Here is a 15,000-nt window from a genome sequence, read left to right as displayed (position 1 = left end):
AATGCATATCATTTTGTTCGCAATATTGCTGCATAAAACATGGAAGAAAAAACAAATAATTCACTTGCCAAATCCGATAGCTTAACCGATTACTTTGTTTTTTTATTCAAACGTAAATCGTCCATCTTACATAAATTTTTAAAAACATCTTTGAATGTGAGTAATGCATATATATTTTTTCTCGCAATTGGCTTCATAATACTAGAAACACAACAAATAAAATATATTCTTATTTTCAGGTATCGGCACGGCTGCGGATAATGTTACCCCACCAAGTACCCAAGCCAGCAAAGTGTCTTCGAACTCCGGTGCAGAAAATGGCAACATTTACACGAGCACACACAACACTACGAAGGCCACAAATAGCATTCACAATAACACCTATAACACTACGACTACCTTATACAGAATACGCAATAGCACAAATAACACTGCTGCGACTACTAGTATTAACAGTTCGAATTTCGATACTACAGTTACGACTGTTGAGCCTGGAGATGCTGAGCCTGTTGATATTCCCGTTACTGTGCCTGTTAATAGAGATGTTTACACTGCAGCATCCGTTAATTCTATTAACCCTGACATAATAACACATGACGCTTTGGATGTTGACACAGTATCAGGCGAAAATGTGGAAAGTACATTGAATATTCTGAACGACAGCATACCAGATAGCGTGGTGATCGACCACAAGAGTTTTGACATAACCACTGTTACTACAGACGCTGGCGCGACAGTTGATACAGTAGAAGTTGATCCGGCAGAAAGTGGTACAGCTGCTGATGCTGCAATTGCTGACTCGACTGACGACATAAATAAAGAAATTGGGATAACAGGAAATGACACGACTGATAGCACACTAGAAATTGACACGACTGTTGACATGTCAAGAGCTGATGTGACTGACACAACCGAAGTCGAAACTGTTATAGATGCACAAAAAATGTATACGAACAGTGACACAACAGATGTCAACACAGCTGATGACAGAACAGAAGTTGATGCCATCAGTGATGCAACATTAGCTGAACCGACTGTTGATACTAATGAATTGGACATCAATACTGATGCAACAAACGCTGATGCTCTTGCTGACGGAACAGAAGTTGACGCTGTTGATATTGGAACAGAAGTTGACACGGTTGTTGAAACTGAAGAAGTTGGCCCTGCTACTAAAGCAACAGATTACATTCCAACAGAATTTGGCCCTTTTATTGAAACAACAGATATCTATTCTTTTGGCGAGACAGCAGATTTTGGCACTACTCTTGGAGCAACAGAAGTTGACACTGTTGATAATATAACAGAAATCGACGCCACTATAGATGTAACAGAAGTTTACACAGTTGTTGAAACATCGAAAGTTGACACAACTGCTGGCACTCCTGGTGCAACTGTTGAAAATGTAGTTGCCGCTACTGTTATGACAACATCAGTTGATACGGCTGGTGAATCTAATGAACTTGACACTGCTATTAATGTAACAGAAGATTACAATATATTTGGCACAACAGAATTTGGCCCTGTTATTGAAGTAACCGAAGCTGACTTCCCTGTGGAGACAGCAGAAGTCGACACTACAATTGAAGCAACAGAAGTTGACACTGCTACTGATGCAACAGAAGTTGGCACAACTGCTGAAGTTAAGGAAGTTGACACGACTACTAGTGCCACAGGTGTTGGAAATGTAGTTGACGTTACTACTGTGTCGACAGAAGTTGATACGACTGGCGATGTAACTTCTGATATTACGAAAATGTATGACACTACACCTATCGTCTCAGTAACAGACATCACGACTATCGGTACCACAACAGTTAACATTACTACCGTTGGGACGACAGCGCTTGATACAACGACTGCCGGTACCACGCCAGTTCATGTCGCAACCACTCGTACCACAACTGCTGCTGCGCCGGAGGGTAACGCAGTAATCACAGGCACTAGGGACGTCGGTATAGCAACAGTTGGCACTGTTCCTATTGCCAACATTGGCACGAGGATCGCTGACACAAATGACAACACTACTGATGTCACAGGTAATAACACTGGTAACTTTAGCGCCACTGCTGAGATAAACACTTCTGTTACTACGATAACAAGGAATCCCGAGCATTTAGATGGTGCAAGTGCAAAGGATACTGTCATAGATGGTATTATAGGGGATACGGTTATAGATGATGCTTCCAGTACTGAAGTTGGAAACGTTGATATTGATACCACTACAGGCAGCACTGTAAAGACTTACACGAAGACCATCGATACTATAGATGTCACCACAACAGATGGTGATAATTCTACAGCTAACCCAATGCTAGTTGATGACACAGTGCTTAAGAATAAGACGAACCGTAGCTCAAAAAATCTCGACATCGACTCTACGGATGCTAATACCACTGATGGTATCAAATTCCACGGGATCCATATCAACCTTACGTCATTTGACGTCGAAAACGCGTTTACAACCGAAGTCGAATCCAATTTAACTGAGGAACGCACGCACACCGAAGCTTCAGTGTCTGACATGACTCTTGCTAATAACACGACGCGGCGGCGGTCAGAAGCGGACCATTTAACAGGTTCCACAATTCCCTTAGCCGCTGTGACTACTGAAACGTCCGTTGAAACGAATGTGGAGGAGCCGAAGACAGTCAACCGAATGGAAATGAACTCAAGTGCCGAGACAACAGCTGTTTTTAAGGCAGCAGTTCCCAGCACAACTGCTGGAAGCATATCAGCTGAGAACACAACTTTTGACAACACCTCTCTTGGTAACGAAAATGACGAAGCAAGAGAAAATCATGTTGGCAATAACAGAATTAACAATATGACAGATGACAAGGAAAATGGCGTTGGCAGGACACTTTTTAACACCACAGTTGTAGATTCCACGAGCATTTATAGTACAGCTGTCCGATGCTGTTACTAACTTTACTACTGACATTGCAGAAACTGACATTGCAGAAACTGACAACATAACTGACATTACAAAAACTGACAACACAACTGATATTGCAGAACTGACATTGCAGAAACCGACAACACAATCGGCACTGCGGAAACTTCCACCACATCTGTCATCTATGTCGAGAACATAACTCTTGACAATTTAGTTGACAACACAACTGACATGGGGAATGTTGACAGCACAAGTGTTGGCAAAGCATTTGACAACACATCTGACATCGCAGAAGACAGAACATTTATTGACAACTTTACAGCTCTTGACAACATTACTATTGACAACACAAAGAACAACACAGCAAGTGACATCGCTGTAGCTGACAACATAACTAACATCGCAAGAACTGACATCACGGAAGACATTGCAATGCCTGACAACACAATCGACACTGCAGAAACTGTCAATAAGACTGACAATGCAGAAACTGACAACACAACTGACATTGCAGAAACTGACAACACAACTGACAAAGCAGAAACTGACAACACAACTGACATTGCAGAAACTGACAACACAACTGACATTGCAGAAACTGACAACACAACTGATATTGTAGAAACTGACAACACTACTGACATTGCAGAAACTGACAACACAACTGACATTGCAGAAACTGACAACACAACTGACATTGCAGAAACTGACAACACAACTGACATTGCAGAAACTGACAACACAACTGACATTGCAGAAACTGACAACGCAACTGACATTGCAGAAACTGACAACGCAACTGACATTGCAGAAACTGACAACACAACTGACATTGCAGAAACTGACAACACAACTGACATTGCAGAAACTGACAACACAACTGACATTGCAGAAACTGACAACGCAACTGACATTACTGTCACTGACAACACAACTGACATTGCAGAAACTGACAACATAACTGACATTGCAGAAACTGACAACACAACTGACATTGCAGAAACTGACAACATAAATGACATTGCAGAAACTGACAATACAACTGACATTGCAGAAACTGACAACACAACTGATATTGTAGAAACTGACAACACAACTGACATTACTGTCACTGACAACACAAAAGACATTGCAGAAACTGACAACACAACTGACATTGCAGAAACTGACAACATAACTGACATTGCAGAAACTGACAACACAACTGACATTGCAGAAACTGACAACACAACTGACATTGCAGAAACTGACAACACAACTGACATTGCAGAAACTGACAACACAACTGACATTGCAGAAACTGACAACACAACTGACATTGCAGAAACTGACAACACAACTGACATTGCAGAAACTGACAACTCAGCTGACATTGCAGAAACTGACAACACAACTGACATTACTGTCACTGACAACACAACTGACATTGCAGAAACTGACAACACAACTGACATTGCAGAAACTGACAACACAGCTGACATTGCAGAAACTGACAACACAACTGACATTACAAAAACTGACAAGACTACTGACACTGCAGAAACTGACAACACAACTGACATTGCAGAAACTGACAACACAACTGACATTGCAGAAACTGACAACACAACTGACATTGCAGAAAGTGACAACACAACTGACATAGCAAACACTGAAAACACAACTGACATTGCAGAAACTGACAACACAACTGACATTGCAGAAACTGACAATACAACTGTCATTGCAGAAACTGACAACACAACTGATATTGTAGAAACTGACAACACTACTGACATTGCAGAAACTGACAACACAACTGATATTGTAGAAACTGACAACACAACTGACATTACTGTCACTGACAATACAACTGACATTGCAGAAACTGACAACACAACTGACATTGCAGAAACTGACAATACAACTGAAATTGCAGAAACTGACAACACAACTGACATTGCAGAAACTGATAACACAACTGACATTGCAGAAACGGACAACACAACTGACATTGCAGAAACTGACAACACAACTGACATTGCAGAAACTGACAACACAACTGACATTGCAGAAACTGACAACACAACTGACATTGCAGAAACTGACAACACAACTGACATTGCAAAAACTGACAACACAACTGACATTGCAGAAACTGACAATACAACTGACATTGCAGAAACTGACAACACAACTGACATTGCAGAAACTGACAACACAACTGACATTGTAGAAACTATCAATGCAACTGACATTGCAGAATTTGACAACACAACTGACATTGCAGAAATTGACAACATAAATGACATTGCAGAAACTGACAACACAACTGACATTTCAGAAACTATCAATGCAACTGACATTGCAGAAACTGACAACACAACTGACATTGCAGAAGCTGACAACACAACTGACATTGCAGAAACTGACAACACAACTGACATTGCAGAAACTGTCAACACAACTGACATTGCAGAAACTGACAACACAACTGACATTGCAGAAACTATCAATGCAACTGACATTGCAGAAACTGACAACACAACTGACATTGCAGAAACTGACAATACAACTGACATTGCAGAAACTGACAACACAACTGATATTGCAGAAACTGACAACACAACTGACATTGCAGAAACTGACAACACAACTGACATTGCAGAAACTGACAACACAACTGACATTGCAGAAACTGACAACACAACTGACATTGCAGAAACTGACAACACAACTGACATTGCAGAAACTGACATTGCAGAAACTGACAACACAACTGACATTGCAGAAACTGACAACACAACTGACATTGCAGAAACTGACAACACAACTGACATTGCAGAAACTGACAACATAACTGACATTGCAGAAACTGACAACATAACTGACATTGCAGAAACTGACACAACTGACATTGCAGAAACTGAAAACACAATTGACATTGCAGAAACTGACAACGCAACTGACATTGCAGAAACTGACAACGCAACTGACATTGCAGAAACTGACAACACAACTGATATTGCAGAAACCATAAATGCAACTAACATTGCAGAAACTGACAACACAACTGACATTACAGAAACTGACAACACAACTGACATTGCAGAAACTGACAACATAACTGACATTGCAGAAACTGACAACACAACTGATATTGCAGAAACCATAAATGCAACTGACATTGCAGAAACTGACAACACAACTGATATTGCAGAAACTATCAATGCAACTGACATTGCAAAAACTGACAACACAACTGACATTGCAGAAACTGACAACACAACTGACATTGCAGAAACTATCAATGCAACTGACATTGCAGAAACTGACAACACAACTGACATTGCAGAAACTATCAATGCAACTGACATTGCAGAAACTGACAACACAACTGACATTGCAGAAACTGACAACATAACTGACACCGCAGTTAGTGACAACACAACTAATATCACAGCAGTTGATAACGCAATTAACACTACAGCTATTGAGAATATAACTGACATTGCAGAAATTGACAATATAACTATAAATAACAAAATTGACATCACAGATATTGAAAATAAAACTGTTGATCCTGTAGTTGACAATAATACAGCTGACAGAGATGTTGGCAATGAAACTAACACCACAAACCTTGATGATGCACCTACAGATACCAGAAATGCTATTGGTGTCAGTGACAACGTAACAGCTAGTATCATAAATAGTTCCCTTCCAACATTCACAACTGTTATCGGAACAACAACCGATGCATTGGTCATTACCAGTCTATCGACAGAAAATACGATACTGAGCAGCACAGTTATTGAAAACCCTACTCCTTCCGGGACCCCAACGGTTAGTAGTAGAGCCAGTGAGACCACAAGAATTAGTAGTACCACCAGTGAAAGCACAACAGCTACTAGTACCCCTATTAAGACCTCAACTCTAAGCAGTACGACCAGCGAAACCACGACAGTTAGCACCACCATCCAGCTACCAGTTTTTGACACCGGCATCAGCTCTGATACCACGGAATCGTCAGTGCTGACGTCTTCTACTTTAGAGTCAGTCAATTTAGAAATTGACGAATTCCCAAACCAGGAATCAACTGAGAAGAGTACAGCCGGTTAGTAAATCATAATGTTCGTTGTAAACAAACACACACACACACACACACACGTGTGTGTGTGTGTGAGAGAGAGAGAGAGAGAGAGAGAGAGAGAGAGAGAGAGAGAGAGAGAGAGAGAGAGAATGAGAGAGAGAGAGAGAAAGTTCATACATTGAGTAGAATTATTTTGATTATAACGTCCTTTCAGACTACTTACGGTCACTTAATGAAAATAAAAAGAAAGCGATAAAATAAATAGAATTTCGCGTATCAATCTAATATATCATGATCTTGGTTTTTGTCTGATCTATACAGTAACAATATTATTGTTGTTTCTATGTTACTCATAGAACGGCTTTTGTCTGATTAATACAGTAACAATATTAGTGTTGTGTCTATGTTCTGTGCCAGACTGAGCGCCAGGAATACAAGTGCCTTTCGCACCTGCAGAAACAAAACTATTTACTGTGTCACGCATCTCAAGAAGACTGATAGTTATGAGCTGACAAATGGCCAATTCACTGTGAGAATGCCGTACTTTATGACTGCTCTAGTTTTAGAAAATTGACTTCGATCAGCCAATCAGTCATCAAGTTCTTCCTCCTTTCCTTCCACCTGTTGGAATGTAGTGTTAGTATAGTTTTCCTCATGTTTAAGGAGTACGGCAAGGTCGATAACGTAGGTGTATACTCACTGCTCAATACCGGCAACACAAGCTGTTCAAAACCTAATATTCTAACTGAGAGAAAATGACCGGCACATATTCACGCTAGAGTTACCTCGAGACTGGTGTATTTTTTGTTATTTTGACAAAAGAATCGAGGCACTGATAGACGATTAGAGGACGCAATCATGATGCATAGATACAAAATCACAATCCCCAATTGTCCTCCTCTGTTGAAGAGGAGGGATACCTTGGCTAAGCAGATCAATAACAACACGAGCGTGTCATCATTATGGGACCTTTTTCAACCACTCCATGAACACAAGCACCAGTTTTCCCCTGCTTAATTAAGCAAGAACATGCTCAAGTGACTATTACCTTAAGGCCGTTTCTTTGACTGTTCACCGATAGCGGTGCCGATTGTTTGCCCAGTAAAAGCATGAGAATCTTATTCTTATGTTGTTGTTTTTAGAGCCAGACTGTTTTTGCAGCCATACGGTAGTTGAGACATATTTTTCTCCCCTAATGCTCTCCGCAGTTGCTGAATTTCTTTATATATATGTTAAGTATATATGTTATATATATATATATATATATATATATATATATATATATATATATTCATGTATACATATATATATATATATATGTATATATATATGTATACGTATATATATATATGTATGTGTATATATATATATATATATATATATATATATATATATATATATATATATATATATACTGATACATATATAGTCATAATCACATTTATATACGCATCCTATTTTTTCAGAGAATAACTTCGCTCGAAAAGGATTCTGTTGCTTAGCTCCTCTATCATGCAGAGCACCAAACGTCTGCCTCAACTGTATCTGCAGACCAGGGTACTTCATGCTTATTTTTTTATATTTCTAGTGATAACCTCCCCCTCCCCCATATACCATTGTATCTATACTTCCATTAGCTTTTTGTTCTTAATTCCATACTTTCCTGAAGTTTTTCTTTTAATCCTTTAGTTTGATCTTATTATTTTTAAAGAATGACCTCTCCTTTTCCTTCGCTTTAAGAGTTTACGGCTCCCACTCCCTCATTTCTCTTTCTCTTTTTCTCTTTCTCATTCCTTATCTCTCCTAAACTTTACAGGTCAGCCAACCCAAGCCCTGCAGTTGTATCTACTTTTATTTCTCTGTTATTTATTGTTTCTATCTACCCTTAGAAAAACTATTCACCAGTCATTAAGTTATGTTGTAATATTTCCAATTTCATTACTGACCATGCACCTCACTTCCCCTCCTTATCTGCTAGTGACATCAGATGTGCATATATAAAGTACTCATGGAATTATTGGACGTGGGACTCCCAAATATACAGAACAACAAGAGCAACAAAAAGGTAGTTTATGCCTTTTATTTATATTCAATATGAATGCCAAGAAATGACAAAGAGCAGGTTTCAAAGTCAAATTCTCCTAACAAAGAACAAAATACCCTCAGAAACCCAAGCAAGTAAGCGCAGGATCCGTTAACTCCAGAATATATATTTTTTTATCTAAATGCTGATGGAAATCTACTGTAGAATACGTCTCTCTTCGAACCTCTTTATCTCCTGGGAAACAGTTGTGGCGTTTCGCGTGTTGCTCTTTTGCACGTTCGAGAGGTTGAAGCCGTGTAGCCCTCCATTTCCTGACTTGATTTGCCCCCCAACAGTCTGAGAACATGGGCTATCCCAGGAACCGAATAGGTGCAAATAACCCCCTTTTGTCCCCGGTCGGTATCTCGGAGGTGATCGGGAAGTCCACGTACATTATGAGCGCGGTCTCACTTCTTCCTGGACGAAGAGCGCAAATCCCAGGTGAACAGTAATGAAATAATGAAACCTGGGAAGTCTGTCACGAGGAAAGCATAAAAAGAATTGTTGAAGAGTTTCAGAATTTACTTTATACAAGCTCAAAATGTGTTAGAAAATTTTTACTTGCAATTAAACCTTATCGGATAAGAGATTCTGTCCCTTGTTTTTTTATGTTATATTTATTACGGTTATGACATCTCCATATCTCTCTCACTCTCCCTCCCTCCTTTCCTTTCCCCCCTCCCCCCCTCCCCCTCTCCTAATTATTTGTACAAAATCCCCAACCTGCTAATTACACTTATGAAAAAATATAACAAAAATGATTAACCAATTACCAAACATTCTTAACTGACATGCTTAACTCCTCTCCCTCAGATCAACCTCCTCTCCTTCCCCTTCTCCCGTCGCCCCAACGAAGGAAGACGATGTCCTCGACAACAGCAGCAGGGGACACGGGGACACCTGCGGACCGTGGGCACAGTGTGGGGGAGATCTCACCTGCAGAAACAGCACGTGCATTTGCCCCGAGTATGTGCCCGGTGCTTTCGTCGTGAGGCTGTGTCTGCATCAGACTCGTTCTGTGTCTGTCTCTTTTGCTTTCTCTCTTTCACTTTCTCTTCCAACACACACACACACACACATGCATATATATAAATATATATATATATATATATATATATATATATATATATATGTGTGTGTGTGTGTGTGTGTGTGTGTGTGTGTGTGTGTGTGTGTGCTTGCGTTCGTGCGTGCGCGTGCATATGAAACTAAATATGTGACGATTCGAAGGTCATGCAAATTATAGATATAATGATAATTATCACTTGATCTATATGATTTTATCACAATCTGTTGATTTTTTTATCGTTATTACGCTTACGCCCTCTATTAACCCATTCGCCCCAAGTGGCAAGAATACATGCCATGCCCACTGTATTACACGTTTATTTATTGTATTTACACATAGATGGCTCTACAAGTTCTTAATCACCAAATAGCCAGTTATTAGAAGCTACCTATCTCACATGTTTACCCTTTTCTTTCACTTTAAGAAAGGGTCTTTTGTATCATTTCATTGTTTAAAATATTTTAATAACAAATTAATAATCATAACATCAATAACAATAACAACAGTATCGATAGCAAGGGTATTAATTTTCCCGCCAATTCATGGAATGGGGAAATCAGGATCGGTAACTAGGGCCTACGGATAGACTCCTTGCCGGCTGAGCACATGTGGAGCCATCTATATGTAACAAAATTCACCAAAAACTACAAGGGACAGAACATAAATCCGGGGCGAATGAGTTAATATGTTGATTTTGTACAGGAAACAAACTATTGGTAAATTGTAATGCTTTATCAAATCCTTACAAAAAGACCTACTTATGAAATTATTACACCACCTTGCATAATGCAGACAACCCCAAAATCCCACCCTGCATGCAACACTGCAACCTCTTAATTTTCCCCTCTCGCCCTCGTTAGATCCGACTGCAGTTACAGTGAAACCGGCAACAGGTGTGACTGCGAATACTTTAACTTCACTCTGTTACTGCTGTATGGCCTCGCTGCATTCCTGGCCTTGCTGCTCATTCTCTTGGTCTGGAGTCTCATAAGGTGTGTTGGTTGAGTCTGTTTTGAATTACTGTCTGACAGGAAAAAGGGGAAAGCTTGGTATATGTGTTAAAAGCACCATCATTAGTTTCTATTACATCCAAAATATTTATACACACCTGCAGTATGCAATGAATGTATACGTTTATATAGTTTTCCCCCTTTTTCACATTCTATTAATTACTATCTTTCCTTTTTGTATAAAATATGACATTTTATTGGAGTTATAATATGGTCATCATAGTTATACCGTTACAATAAATCCAGCTAGTTTTTTTTCTTGGACAAGTAAACAGAAATGTTTCTTACAGGCAGATATCTCGTAAATGAAGAATTGCTCTTGCTGTTTTTTCTCCACTAAAAAATGATTCACAAAATACCAGCTAACATGAATAAGTCACTTCAAGGTTATCACATATTGTACATCACTCTTTCTAGTGACATATAACTCTTTCCACCAGTCAGCAAAGTCACTGACATGAAGCTTTATTAATTCTTCAAAGTCATTATTACAGATACTGCTCAAGAACAACTGTGGTGACCTCACCTGCGGAAACTTACTCAACCAAGGATCATGTCACGTCACAAGCCAATCACGTGTCTCGTCCTGCAACAGCAAGTCAAGGCAACCATTCATATGGGTAAGAGAAGGAGAGGGCGAGGGAGAGGTCGAGAGAGGAAGAGGTCGAGAGAGGGAGAGAAAGAGAGAGGGAGAGAGAGAGAGAGAGAGAGAGAGAGAGAGAGAGAGAGAGAGAGAGAGAGAGAGAGAGAGAGAGAGAGAGAGAGAGAGAGATGGAGGGGGGGAGAGGGAGAGGGAGAGAGTGGGAGAGGGAGAGAGTGGGAGAGGGAGATGGAGAGGGAGAGGGAGAGGGAGAGGGAGAGGGAGAGGGAGAGGGAGAGGGAGAGGGCGAGGGCGAGGGCGAGGGCGAGGGAGAGAGAGAAAGAGGGAGATAGAGGAAGAGGAAGAGGGAGAGAGGAGGAGAGGGAGAGAGAGAGAAAGAGGGAGAGAGAGGGAGAGGGCGAAGGAGAGAGAGAGAAAGAGAGAGAAAGAGGGAGAGAGAAGAAATGGGAGAGAGAGAAAGAGGAAGAGGGAGAGAGAGAAAGAGGAAGAGGGAGAGAGAGAAAGAGGAAGAGGGAGAGAGAGAAAGAGGGAGAGCGAGGGAGAGGGAGAGGGAGAGAGAGAGAGAGAGAAAGAGGAAGAGAGAGGGAGAGGGAAAGGGAGAGGGAAGGAGATGGAGAGAGAGGGATGGAGAGGGAGAGGAGAGAGGAAGGGAGAGGGAGAAAAGAAGAGAGGGAGGGAGAGGGACAGAGGGAGGGAGGGAGGGAGAGTGAAAGATAGAGTGAAAGATAGAGTGAAAGACAGAGTGAAAGACAGAGTGAAAGACAGAGTGAAAGACAGAGTGGAAGACAGAGTGAAAGACAGAGTGAAAGACAGAGTGAAAGACAGAGCGAAAGACAGAGTGAAAGACAGAGTGAAAGACAGAGTGAAAGACAGAGTGAAAGACAGAGTGAAAGAGAGAGGGAGAGAGAGAGGGAGAGAGAGGGAGAGAGAGAGAGGGAGGGAGAGAGAGGGAGGGAGAGAGAGGGAGGGAGAGAGAGGGAGGGAGAGAGAGGGAGGGAGAGAGAGGGAGGGAGAGAGAGGGAGGGAGAGAGAGGGAGGGAGAGAGAGGGAGGGAGAGAGAGAGAGGGAGGGAGAGAGAGGGAGGGAGAGAGAGGGAGGGAGAGAGAGGGAGGGAGAGAGAGGGAGGGAGAGAGAGGGAGGGAGAGAGAGGGAGGGAGAGAGAGGGAGGGAGAGAGAGGGAGGGAGAGAGAGGGAGAGAGAGAGAGGGAGGAGAGAGAGAGGGAGGGAGAGAGAGGGAGGGAGAGAGAGGGAGGGAGAGAGAGGGAGGGAGAGAGAGGGAGGGAGAGAGAGGGAGGGAGAGAGAGGGAGGGAGAGAGAGGGAGGGAGAGAGAGGGAGGGAGAGAGAGGGAGGGAGAGAGAGGGAGGGAGAGAGAGGGAGGGAGAGAGAGGGAGGGAGAGAGAGAGAGAGAGAGAGAGAGAGAGAGAGAGAGAGAGAGAGAGAGAGAGAGAGAGAGAGAGAGAGAGAGAGAGAGAGAGAGAGAGAGAGAGAGTATATCTTAACACATCTCGTCCTGCTGCATCAAACCGGTAATCCACATTTCTGCAAAATAATCGTCTCTTCCAGCCCCCAGACCGAGATTCCAGGCCAAATAACCCTCACAGCCGAGGAACTTCCCTCACCTAGATTCTACTACCCTCCTTCCCACGTGAGTCGACGTGGCTCCCTTCCGAAACTGGTCTCGACTTTGGAACCACAGGCCATTCAGGTCACGAGTCCCATAAGCCCCAGACGCCCTTCAACGGCAGGTCCTCGCAGCGTATCCTTGGCACCGCCCATGTTCCCGGGAGATTATAGATTCAGTCCTGTGGAAACCGTGCCTCAGAGACCTCACGTGCTGCCGCCATTAAGGACTTCCACTCGACCACCCAAACTCTCGGACATTCCTTGAAGGTATGTTGGGTACTTGATTCTTGAAGAGGATGTAATCGTGTTATGTTTGTATTAATACTCAGTTGTCAACCTGCATCTGCTTTCTCAGGTTTAATATAGGCCTCTACATTCATTGCATACATTGTGATTTAACACATTTTCTTTTCTACTATAATTATATCTTACAATGACTTTCAATCTAAATTATCTTTGCTCTCCCTTCTACTGTTTACCGTCATATCTATTCGCTCTATTTTCTTGTCACTCACCAGCAGTGCTACCAGATTTGGGGAATTTTCCCTAGTTTTGGGGAAATCATGATGTTGATGGGGAAATAAGGAATTCATGCCCATTTTTGGGGAATTTTCATATGCGACTTCGGATTTACTAGAAAAAATGGGTATATATTTTTCTCTTAGTTTGGTAATTCTTCAACACATCAATATAAATAATATGATACATAATAACTTTAACGGATGTATCTATGGAAATATAATAATTTTAAGATGAAGAGGTAGCCACTAGTAGGAAACAGACAAATGATAACGGAGTGGAAGTGAATGGACGCATCCAGTTCGCGTCCGCCGCCCGCGAGACAGCTCCCTTACTGTGGATATTGGATATTGGATCTTTCAGTTAACTAAAAACATTGGTTGGATTGCTCCATACTAGGCGATACTTGAAAGAGGATTTTTGTTTTAGTTTCCCTGTAAGTATCACCCTTCTCCAACGCATGACCTCTGAAAGCTCTGATATGTATGATTCAGAGTGAATCATGAATATGATACAGGATTAAGGTTAACTAAGCAATGCTACATTTAAGTTTAAAGTTATAATAAGTTTTGAAAGAAGTGTACTACCTATGTTTTTCATTATTGTATTTAAGTTTTCATATTAAAAGTGTGTTCAGCATAAATATAATTGGATCTTCAGTTAACTATGCCAGTATCCTATTGTCCATACTACAAGTAGAAAGAAATTGGTATTTTTTTAGCTATAACTCAAATAAAACTCAATTAAAACCAAACTTTTTGAAATGGGGAAATTTTTTCCAAAATGGGGAATTTTGGCACTCGGATTTGGGGAAATGTGAGTCATTGCATCTGGCAGCACTGCTCACCAGTACACCGTATTGTGGCTTGTGCATGATACAGACGTTCCATTTGTTCTGCATGTTCTGTTACAAAACCTCGTGACCGTACACTGACACGTTGCTTATGTTTGTTCCTTCATTTTTACTTTAGGACATTCTAGGCTTAGTTCCGTATATCCCCTTTCGAATATATAGGGACTGCTAGTTACATCGCCGACAAGCACTTGGCTGAACGGCCACATCGCTGACAGTTATTATTCCGAATTGAAACATCAAATAAATAAATAAACAAATAAACGCAAA

The 15,000-nt window shown here is 41.2% G+C and overlaps 1 protein-coding gene across 1 annotated transcript in view; it reads left to right on the top strand.

Moving 5' to 3' along the window:
* LOC125032306 (mucin-22-like) overlaps positions 1-13,623 on the top strand; it is a 13,934-nt gene extending 311 nt beyond the window's left edge. Inside the window, exons 2-17 of the mRNA XM_047623403.1 lie at positions 240-2,903; positions 3,033-3,266; positions 3,495-3,616; positions 3,992-4,084; positions 4,602-4,651; positions 6,319-6,999; positions 7,353-7,500; positions 7,635-7,655; positions 8,114-8,139; positions 8,459-8,528; positions 9,138-9,149; positions 9,351-9,502; positions 9,868-10,074; positions 10,984-11,115; positions 11,628-11,753; positions 13,299-13,623. Coding sequence (XP_047479359.1) covers positions 240-2,903; positions 3,033-3,266; positions 3,495-3,616; positions 3,992-4,084; positions 4,602-4,651; positions 6,319-6,999; positions 7,353-7,500; positions 7,635-7,655; positions 8,114-8,139; positions 8,459-8,528; positions 9,138-9,149; positions 9,351-9,502; positions 9,868-10,074; positions 10,984-11,115; positions 11,628-11,753; positions 13,299-13,623 — 5,063 coding nt within the window. The remainder of the gene's footprint in view (positions 1-239; positions 2,904-3,032; positions 3,267-3,494; positions 3,617-3,991; positions 4,085-4,601; positions 4,652-6,318; positions 7,000-7,352; positions 7,501-7,634; positions 7,656-8,113; positions 8,140-8,458; positions 8,529-9,137; positions 9,150-9,350; positions 9,503-9,867; positions 10,075-10,983; positions 11,116-11,627; positions 11,754-13,298) is intronic.
* The last annotated feature ends 1,377 nt before the right edge of the window (positions 13,624-15,000 follow it).

This window comes from Penaeus chinensis, chromosome 14 (genome assembly GCF_019202785.1).
Source record: "Penaeus chinensis breed Huanghai No. 1 chromosome 14, ASM1920278v2, whole genome shotgun sequence".
NCBI classification, from domain to species: Eukaryota; Metazoa; Arthropoda; class Malacostraca; order Decapoda; family Penaeidae; genus Penaeus; species Penaeus chinensis.
Note: the sequence above shows the minus strand (reverse complement) of the source record. Positions and strands in the feature narration are given on the sequence as shown.